The sequence below is a fragment of the Akebia trifoliata genome, chromosome 11 (genome assembly GCF_017979445.1).
Source record: "Akebia trifoliata isolate Shusen 1 chromosome 11, ASM1797944v1, whole genome shotgun sequence".
NCBI classification, from domain to species: domain Eukaryota; kingdom Viridiplantae; phylum Streptophyta; class Magnoliopsida; order Ranunculales; family Lardizabalaceae; genus Akebia; species Akebia trifoliata.
This window is the reverse complement of record NC_141385.1, coordinates 43,042,270-43,052,809: the sequence shown is the minus strand read 5'-3', so window position 1 is coordinate 43,052,809 and position 10,540 is coordinate 43,042,270. Positions and strand designations below refer to the sequence as shown.

Below are 10,540 nucleotides of genomic sequence, written 5' to 3'. Positions count from 1 at the left end.
AAATAATTATAAAAAGTCAATCAGAAATCAGATTTCTTCATTGTAAATTTTTGTGTTTTCTTTTTTCTAAACTTAAACACTTGACACTCTCAGTTTCTAATTATTCCGGAGTGTTCTAGATTAAATCAGATTGTACATAATCCGATTTAATAACTTGAGTATAGATTTCTCTGCATCCAAAGACATTTATTCTTTGACCCCTTATATACTGTGATTCTAATTAATAAGAGAGAATATTTGTCTAAAAGAAATCTAATTAGATTCGAACCTAAAAGTTATTTTCTCCTTTCATTGAATTACTCCTGATTTTAAGGTCATAATTTCTAATAGATTAATGTGGTGTTGTTGCATAAGCCAACTCAATAATTCTACAATCGATATAATCTGATAACAAAAAATAAGAAAATTAGCTTAATTGGTATCTTACAATTGGTGCATCATCTCCATAATCACAATACATCAAGTAGACAGATTACATGAAATAAACATTTGTAATAAAAAAAATCAGCTTGAACAAATGATTCAAAAAAGTATCTATCAACCAAATGGACCTAGCAGGGGCACTCCAGTAAATACACACTCATATCCAAACCAAGTAAGGTGGATCCCAATAACAGATCTTCAAATGCCACATGGCAGAACTATAGCCTATTACTCTTGCCACCACAAATCAGAATGGATATCTGTACTCAAGATGAGAACCAATAGAGTGGTGGTGGCTGCTGACTTGTGGATCTCCTCATCCACTAATGTCTCCTTATACTCTTCTATTTAAAACCTCTACTTTCCTCCTCTTACTACCAATAAGTTTCATCAAAACAACACACTACAACAAATAAGCCAATCTCTAGGAATCATGTCAGCCTCTGCAATCCAACAGTCGGCATTCGTCGGCCAGACAGCTTTGAAGCCACAGAATGAGCTCGTTCGGAAGGTAGGCGACTTCGGAGGAGGTCGCATCACCATGCGCCGCACAGTAAGGAGTGTTCCACAAAGCATATGGTAATTTCTACATGAAGTTATATGCTATTATGTTTGTATAGTTCTTAACTTGTCACCATAATCTGACCCACATAAACTGAAATCTGACAAACAGGTATGGTCCTGACCGCCCAAAGTACTTGGGCCCATTCTCCGAGCAAACTCCATCTTACCTGACTGGTGAATTCCCCGGTGACTACGGGTGGGACACTGCTGGATTGTCGGCTGATCCCGAGACATTCGCAAAGAACCGTGAGCTTGAGGTGATACATTGCAGATGGGCCATGCTCGGTGCACTTGGCTGTGTCTTCCCCGAGATTCTTTCGAAGAACGGTGTCAAATTTGGTGAGGCAGTTTGGTTCAAGGCTGGGTCTCAGATCTTCTCGGAAGGTGGGCTAGACTACCTCGGCAACCCAAACCTCATTCATGCCCAAAGCATCCTTGCAATCTGGGCTAGCCAAGTAGTCCTTATGGGATTCGTCGAAGGGTACCGAATTGGTGGTGGACCACTTGGGGAAGGATTGGATAAAATTTACCCTGGTGGAGCATTCGATCCCCTCGGATTGGCTGATGATCCCGATGCATTCGCGGAATTAAAGGTGAAGGAGATCAAGAACGGTCGGTTAGCAATGTTCTCTATGTTTGGGTTCTTCGTTCAGGCCATTGTTACTGGTAAAGGTCCAATTGAGAACCTTTCTGATCACCTTGCCGATCCAGTTGCCAATAATGCATGGGCTTATGCCACAAACTTTGTTCCCGGAAAGTGAAAATGACCAGAATTCTCACCCTTTTGGGGTTGTATTATTAATCAGGCTTCTTGGGTATGTTGTAGTTCTTAAGTTGTGGAATTGGCAATAAATATGTAATTTTACTGGTAAAAACTGTTTAGCTTGGAACTACATTTCTTGTGAAGTAATGGTGAACTTTGTTGCTTCAATCTTTTGTCTATAAACCTGAGTTGGGATTCAGGAATACGCCGTCGACAAGAAAAAACTTTGAAAAATAAAAAATAAAAAGAAAAAATTTGGGGAAATGGTATTAGAATAAGAATTATATAATTGTAATGTTTGCAATTTATATAATTAACTCCCATATTAATATTCAATTAAAAATTATGAAATCCCGTATTGACATCCTCCAAACATCTACAGAAATAACAAGAAGTCCACACATTCAAGGTTAATATTGCTCGAAATATTAAAAAAATAAAAAATTACAAGTATGAATTAAAGTTGGTATTCATCAACCAATCAAATTCAATATCAACCTCATTTGCTTCTCATTCTCCATCTTAATTGTTAAAAATAGTCACCATCCTCCTTATCAAAATAATATCATCTTACTAGTGCATCATTTGAGATTAATCATGGCCTTCGTAGAAATCACAATTCAATATATGATGGAAAAAAAAATCACAATTTAATAAGCGGTTTTTTCAATAAATCGCCAAATTTGGTGACGAGTGTAAACCAATAAAAATGGCTTCCATGGAGGATAGGAGATATTGCAGACAATGTTGTGGATCAATATCTCAAAGAGAAATTAATTGGGCTCTCAGGCAGTCAGGCTTCTTATATAATTCATTCAAGAACAAAATATTAGTTTTTCTGCAGGATTTTCAACTTAGCCCTTACAAGAGGCAGGCTGCAAATTGAACAGTTTGGATAGAATCATATAGGTGATCATGCATACAGTATTGCACATAACAGTACTTCACCCAAAAGGTTCAAATCGATTCTTAATGGTGATCACAAAATAAACAAGCATAATCTACTTCCCCAACTTGCAACAATTCATACAACTTTCTGAGGAAATGTGTACTTTTTTTATTTTTCGCTTTTATAATAACAGAACCAAAACAGATCGATATGTCAAGCGAAGCAATAAAATGAAGATAAAACCCGTTTACGTCTTGAAGCACATGAATCAGATATCGTCCAGTAGGAACAAGTTAAAAACACGGAAGCAGTACTTTGGTTCACTTGTAGAGCTGCTTCAGTCTTTTACAAGCCTCTAAAACATTGTCCCTATGACCAAAGGCGCTAACCCTTATAAAACCTTCGCCACCAGGTCCGAACCCACTTCCAGGAGTTGTAACTAAATGGGTCTTCTCAAGAATCTCACCGAACACATCCCATGAGCTCCGACCAGGGAAGTGGACCCACACATATGGTGCATTCTTCCCTCCGTAAACATTAAAACCAAGTGAGTTAAATGTGTCCACTATTATTTGGGTATTTTCCTTGTAGAAACCAATCACACCACGCATGGCCTGCGTTAAACAACAACAAAAAATGCACTAGAATTTTTGTGGAGGATGATTTTGTAGCATTAACTGGATCATTACCACAAAATCTGACCTTAAGGCCCTCAGGGGAAAGGCAAGCCAGTGCACCAGCTTGGGCGATGTTGGAGGCACCGTTGAAACAAGTACAGACTATGCGGTTGAAGTCCTTGGCTACGGGAAATCCATCTGAGAAAAGAAGTTCTTTGGGAACAACAGTCCACCCAAGACGAACTCCAGTGAACCCAGCATACTTGGAGAAAGAAGATGTCTCAAGTGCAACCTACATAATTTTCATGTTAGATGCATGTTTCAAGGAAAATTAGTATCAAAGGGGGGGGGGGGGGGGGGGGGGGTCATTTTCAGACTGACCTCTTTCGCTCCTGGAATTTCAAAGATAGATCGTGGGCTGTCATCTGATGAATACATGGCATATGCAGAATCATAGACTATAATTGATCCATTTTTCTTAGCAAATTGTACAAGCTGCGTCAGCTGTTCCCTTGTTGCAGAAGAACCAGTAGGGTTGTTTGGTGAACAGAAAAATATTACATCTGTTCGTGTAACAGCTGATAAATCAGGAAAGAAACCATTCTCAGGAGTGCATCTCATGTACTCAATGTTTCCAAACTTCTCAATATCCTTCTGGAATTCACCGGTTTGGCCCATAATAACACTTGAATCAACATATGCCTGTAAATATGAAAAGTTACCACATTTAGAAAAGAAAGAATTTGCAGGGATCTAACCTTGTGCAGTGTCAACTAACTACAGCTAAGTATTTGACACTGGAGTGCCACACTTCATGCTTCCATTCCCTACACTGGAGAGCCACAATTAAGTATACTTCCCTATACTTCATGCTTCCATCCCTATACTTCATGCTTCATTTTCATCCTTTACTATGAAGACATGACATGCATGTAGGTGGCCAATGTCATTCAATTGACATGACAGTTAGGATCACCTAACCGATCAGGAAAGTCTCAACTCGGTGAGGTGGTGAAGTCTGTGTGGGTAATGCCACAGACGTGTTCAAAACCTCGCTTTCACAAATATACCAATCAAAAAATTCCAACTGATCTGATTTTGACCCACTATATGAATGGTCTGTAGAGATTCACTTGCATGTCTGCCATGTAGATAGCAGATTGCAGAAGAAAGAGCAGAAATTTAGTGGTAGAACTCATTAACAAATACTTCTTTCGTTTATATCGCACAGGTGGTGAGAGGAAACCATACATAGAATAGAGAAATGCCTTCATCCAAGGACAATCAAAACAAAATGACTTAAATGATGCTTAGTACACCATCTCCATTTCCAGACTTGAAATATCGGTTCCAATAAAAGTAAAAATAAATACATACAAAAAAAATTCAAAAATAAAAATTGAACATTAATATGAAAGTGACTAAAATTTTGTGTCGTAGATGAATGAGAATATAAGCTGCAAGAAGATACCGGGTATGATGGGTCTTGCACAGCCATTGTCACATTAGATCCAAAGAGGACCTGCCAAAAAAGAGGATAACAAATATAATGCCAAACTTCTTTACAGGGTAATAGTAGATAATCTATAGTTAGCATAAACTTAGACGCAAGCTTGAGATTCTAAACATTAACATAGCTGCTAAGTTAGAATTAACATCAACAAAGTATGCCTCTAAGGCAACATAGGCAGACATCAAGCATGAGCTCACATTCAAATAAAAAATATTAGTAAACTGAACAACACCCCATGACTCCATTAGAAACTACAGCAAACCTGAAGACGGGAAATGTCACATTTTGCACCATCTGACACAAATATATCACTTTCATCTATGCCCAGGTCGCCATAGAAAGTTGATGCTATTGCAGCCCTCAATTGCTGCATGAAAAACAATTTGTGTTATTCTTCATACTTAGAGGGAAACCTTAGGGAGGAGGGGAAAACAGGAAACTACATGAAAAAACAAAAATTTAAAAAAAATTACTGATTCCATAAGAGTTTGATTAAATATACACCCATTTTCACTCCTGGTATTAGGCCCACATGGAAATCATGTTGGACAATCCAATCACACAATGATTCACACATACAATGGAGACTAACCTCGGAAAAGATCAGTCCATTCCAACTTCTTCATCTCATGAAATGATGGCTTGAAGTTGAAAATCCAAACCATCAACTTAAATAGTTACCTCATGCCAATTTTTTACGAGATAACTAACATCAGAATTGGCTGATTTTTGGTGCTGGTGATCAATATGGTGGGGAAAACTCACAGTACAGTTGGATTGTCTAATATGATCTCCAATGGGTGTAAAAAGCTAGAGTAAGAAATGGGTATAGATATAACCAATCCATCTAAAATGGTAGGAAGTTCATAATATTCTGCCAAAGTCATCTCTGATAGATGAAAAGAACAAAAGAGATATGTTGCAGGATATTCATTTTCTCTCCATTTTCGGAGAGTGCAGACTCACAAGATATCAACATAGCACAATTTTTAATCTAATTCTTTTTGCTACTCAAATTCTTCAGGATATGAATTTAAACATTAATAGAATGTAATCAATGACGAAGGCAGTGATGGCAAAGGTCAGAATCATAGGTGTTTGTGAATTTCAAAATTGTGAGATACCCAGAAAAACAAACAAACAAACAAAAGAGTTGCATACCTTTTCACCCTGTTCAGCTCCATAACCACTGTAACCCTCCAAGGTTGACAATGCATGTGATCTCTGCAAGCATTAGAACAATTTCAGTAAAAAAATCAGGCATTTAAGAGCATGGTTTGATACAATTCATACAACAGATTCAAGTCAAGTATAAATGTCAATCACATCTAGGACCTCCGTTTAAGCATTCTTTGGATATTACCTGAATTCTGAAGTTGGAAACACAATGCTCAACTAAGACATTCTCATTGTAGTGACCAAATAAATAATAACAGCATAGACCGAAATAAGAATTGTACTGTTAAAAAAAAGAGTTTCTTGACAATGGAGATGCATATATATGGACTGGTCATAAGGATGAAAATGCAATTAAAGAACAGACCACATGGGGATCTCCAGACACTTTAAATTAGACAGGAATAGCTAATCAATAAATGCTTCTGTTTGAATAAAAAGGCCATCCAGTTACACCAACTTCACTAAATCGAAAGAAGGAATTGTAGTTTTCTGATGTTGCTAACCCTAAAGAACACTTACGCTTAAATTGTGAGGCTTAAACAAAGTAATGAGCTTTCCAATTCTATAATCAGTAAATCTCAGCAAAATGAAATAGCAATGTTCTTGTTGAACTATTTTTTTATAAGCATAAAATGTCATAAATGAACTTGTGCAGGGAAAAAGTAAGACCTCTATTGGTTGGTCATCCTGGCCTTTCCATTAAAGGAAGACCAATGTACTTTCTGTTAGAAGAACTCGTGTACAGTCATTGTTCAATGGAATCTTTAGAGAGTCATTTTTTAGGATTTGGAATTTATAAGGAGGGATAGCTTGTGTCTTATTTCTTCCATTTTTGTATTCTTTTTGCTCGATCTTTGGTAGGTCATACTGACTTCCTAGGATGGCTCGTACTGTTTGTTTCTCTTTTGACCTTTCAATAAAATATTCTATATTATAAAAAAAAAAATTTAAAAGGAAAATAAAGAAATTAATCCGGTAGAACTTGGCACAACAAAAGACAAGATGCAAATAATCATTTATTTTTTTTTATAAAGGAAGTGTTACCGCTGCCATGGCAGATGTTATAACTTCTGGAATGGGCTCAGTTGTGTCACCAATTCCAAGGCTTATCACCTGTGCATCAGGGTACTTCACCATATGTGCTGCCTTTCTTCTGGCAATCTAATTTCACAGAGGGGGAAATGAGAGAATAAGTTAAAAAAAATCTACTCAAAAACAGAAAATAGTTTCAGACATAAGGTATCAATTATAATCCCCTGCTAAATGGCAGCCAGAATTTGAAATAAAACCATGAAATAAAGAACATTCTTTAGCCATTGGGCTACACTGAACAAATTGAGAAACAACAGGCATTTTCAGCTTTCTCCTTTTTTTTCTCTTTGATCCTCTTTCAAACATTCATGGATGAATTGCATTGTTTAATACTGACATATTACTTTACAGGTTTTCCCTTCTTTTTTTTTGGGTACTGCTATATCTTAAGCTGTACAATATATTCAATCAGATAAGTTAATATTTTTACCATTCCTTTTTCAGCTATTAAAAACTGTGAAAACATTAGTTTGGCGACTTGCCTGATTCAACTCACTTAAATCAACTACCAGCAAAGTTGAATGTGACTTGGCTAACCCATTACTACTTGAAGGCATACCAATGTGAATCAATAATGCAAAAGCATATTTTGATTTCAGTCAACAAATTACACAATGTTCTTCAATAATCTAACATTATAATAATAATACACGAGCGACAAGGAGCATGTTGAGAGATCTAAAAGAGCAAGGCAGGCATGAAATGACATGTATGGATTTAAATGGAGAAATAGGACTCATGTTGCCGACTCCAGTATTTAGGATAAGGTTCATACAATGGTGATGATGATGACCGAGATTGATTAAATTCAGTCATTCAAAAATCCATGATTTTTAACAAAATGGGTTGCATCTGATTTGGCCTACTATACAATTTTTAAGTCCACCAAGGAGAGGAAACCCTGAACGAGGACAAGTCCAGAATTTATTTCATCTAATCCAAGCAATCGCCCATTTACAACATTTTATTCACAATATACATATACATAGTAACAAAATTCTCGATTTTCTAAAAAGTCATGATACTTTTAGTCGGCAAGTCTATCCTGACTTATTCACAAATCTTTGAAAATTACATTTTTATATTATATTTTAATATGAAATTTTGTAGAAAAAAATTCCCCATTTTTCCCCTTTTGCCGATTTTTTTCCAACCTTTTCCCTTGCCAAATTTTCTGAGTCCTGACTTTGTCACTATGTACATATATTATTTGAAGAACAAGTAATGGGGTATTTCTTGTTATCAAATTACAGTAAATGGCATTCAATTTGATCAAGAATAACAGAGAACAACCAGATAATAATTAAAGCAAGTAACACTTACTAACCTCAGGAAACAAATAACCAGCTTGGAGTTTTGCCATGTTTGCATTGCGAGAAACCTTCGTCTTGAAAACTTTGCAAAAACATAGCCAACATTGCAATCTTTATTACTCAAAAAATGTAAAATAATAAAAAAGGATGAATTGTGTTGAACCAGCCACGACCCAAGGCCCCCAAATGCGTCACAAACACCATTGTTTCACACAATATCAGTAATTCAAAGAAAAACAAACGAAAATAATTACCAGTCTTCTCAGTTGGAGACGTTGCAATACATTTACAGATCAAATTGTTTCTTGCAGGAACCGAAACACGCCGATTTCTGCAATGATACAAACAAAGAGATTTTAACACAAGGCTAAGCTGAGAAAAATGTAAAAAAGATTGAATTTTTCACAGAGATTTAAAATAAAACCTCGAATTTAAGCTGCTTTGGCCTAAAAAGGCGGATGAAGAAGAAGAAATCGAAGTTGAGAGCTGCATCAGTGACATTTTCTACAGAAACAGAGGCCGATTCCCTCACTGGATTTGAAAAAGAAGAAATTTTTCGTTAGTGAAGTTCGATTTGAGTAAGAAAATCCTTCAATTAAAATAGTGAAATTTCTGTTTGAGAAATTAACGAAGTTAAATAGCTTTTTTAGGGTTTTGGAATCTACCTCTTATTAAAAGTTGAAGAAATGAGAAAGCCGCCGAACGTTCAAAACCCTATTGACTGAACGCAACAATGTCTGTTATTAGAAAAAAAGGGAACTTGATTCAATGGTTTTAACTCGCCCGAGTCCACTTAGATAAATTGTTTAACTCAGTTTATAATTATTAATTAGGAAAAATTACTTAATAGACCCTGTGATGGGATTTTTTTAAAATAGTCCTTGACTTTAGGGTAGAATCTTGATAACATGATTTCAAAACTCGTCTGAGACCCGAGTCATCTCAATATCAGGTATGGATGAGATAGATGGATGGACAAGTCAATGTATCGAATAAGATTTAAAACCCCACGTTCATTTTTCTCGTTGTTGAACGAGACGTCTCAAACATATCAAAAAACTCATCTGAAACGACTTGGTATCTGACATAGACGAGACAAGACATGAAATCGAGGTTTAAAACCATGTTGATAGTCCATTTAATAGTAAAATCGTTATATCAAAATAGTCCTTCAAACTCATCTCTCCTTACAATATTTTTTGAAATATCCAAACGACTATTTTCTCAAGATTTTTCAATGGTTGGAATCATTTTCAGCAATTTTTGGCAATGAATGATAAGTGGAAAACGATATACTCCTAATTTTAAATATTAAAAATGACAAATAAAATTGCTAAATTTTTTAAAGTTTTCGTTGCAATATTTAGCTCAAGTTTTCATTTCACAACTATACATAGATTCAATTGGGTATTTTGAGAAGATCTATCCAAGTCGATGTCAAAAAAAAAAAATTGAACTTGACATTGAAAAATAAAAATGTTGATCTCAATAATAAAAAATGTTGTATTCGACAATGAAAAAATAAAAATGTTGAACTTGACACTAAAATTGTTCAGCATTGCAAATGTGATTCATATCAACATGTTGAACTCGACGATAAACAAGTGTTGAATTCAACAATGCAAAAGAAAAATGTTGAGCTCAGCAATAAAAATGTTGATCTCGGACAATAAAATGTTGAACTCAACAATGCAAAAAATGTGATTCAAGTTTTTTCATTTTTTCAACATCGATATTAGATAGATCTTCTCGAAATATTCAAAATAGATGTTTTCCTCGAGATACAAGTGAAAAAATATATAGTTTTGTACTCACCTCCTCGTCAGCGCAGTGTCCTACGGAGTCGCTCCAGCACGACTTTTTCCAAAATAGATGTTCTCCTTGAGATACAAGTGAAAAAATATATAATTTTGTGCTCACCTCCACATCAGCGCAACATCCTACGGAGTCGCTTCAGCACGACTCTTTCCAAAAACAGTGCATGACGGGCCACACCAAAATTATAAGCTAACATCTTGATCTTTCCTCATGTAGAATGGAGTAATATCTAGTGTAATCTGTTTTTGTTTATGTCATTTCTGTAGGAGTGTCAAAACTACTTATGATCGTCGGCAACCAATGTAAAATGCGAGTAGTTGTAAGATACCTAAATGTGTTGAATATTTTCATAAAAATAATATTATAAAA

General features: G+C 35.7%; 2 protein-coding genes across 3 annotated transcripts; one reads left to right on the top strand and one right to left on the bottom strand.

Moving 5' to 3' along the window:
- The first annotated feature begins 788 nt into the window (after positions 1-788).
- LOC147391855 (chlorophyll a-b binding protein 5, chloroplastic) lies at positions 789-1,918 on the top strand. The gene is made up of 2 exons (XM_086457706.1): positions 789-1,002; positions 1,097-1,918. Exons 1-2 carry the CDS (start codon positions 857-859, stop codon positions 1,746-1,748), a joined length of 798 nt encoding a protein of 265 aa, XP_086313832.1. The 5' UTR covers positions 789-856; the 3' UTR covers positions 1,749-1,918.
- A 775-nt stretch (positions 1,919-2,693) lies between these two features.
- Positions 2,694-9,134, bottom strand: AGD2 (Pyridoxal phosphate (PLP)-dependent transferases superfamily protein). Of its 2 annotated transcripts, none has more exons than XM_086457705.1 (11): positions 9,019-9,134; positions 8,778-8,884; positions 8,608-8,684; positions 8,368-8,435; positions 6,993-7,109; positions 5,931-5,993; positions 5,032-5,136; positions 4,728-4,778; positions 3,638-3,958; positions 3,342-3,548; positions 2,694-3,253 (listed from the first exon to the last, which is right to left on the bottom strand). In XM_086457705.1, the coding sequence occupies exons 2-11, from the start codon at positions 8,852-8,854 to the stop codon at positions 2,960-2,962; spliced, it is 1,380 nt and encodes a 459-aa protein (XP_086313831.1). In that variant the 5' UTR covers positions 8,855-8,884; positions 9,019-9,134; the 3' UTR covers positions 2,694-2,959. The 2 variants fall into 2 exon arrangements, with proteins under 2 accessions (XP_086313831.1, XP_086313830.1); XM_086457704.1 differs by having other exon boundaries at positions 8,608-8,688; positions 8,779-8,884.
- Positions 9,135-10,540: the final 1,406 nt, after the last annotated feature.

Coding starts and splice junctions, on each gene's coding strand:
- LOC147391855 (XM_086457706.1), top strand. CDS start 857: ATGTCAGCCTCTGCAATCCAACAGTCGGCATTCGTCGGCCAGACAGCT. Junction 1,003..1,096: donor AGTGTTCCACAAAGCATATG/GTAATTTCTACA, acceptor TCTGACAAACAG/GTATGGTCCTGACCGCCCAA.
- AGD2 (XM_086457704.1), bottom strand. CDS start 8,854: ATGTCACTGATGCAGCTCTCAACTTCGATTTCTTCTTCTTCATCCGCC. Junction 8,689..8,778: donor CCAAAGCAGCTTAAATTCGA/GGTTTTATTTTA, acceptor GTTTGTATCATT/GCAGAAATCGGCGTGTTTCG. Junction 5,994..6,992: donor TAACATCTGCCATGGCAGCG/GTAACACTTCCT, acceptor TAATGCTTGCAG/AGATCACATGCATTGTCAAC.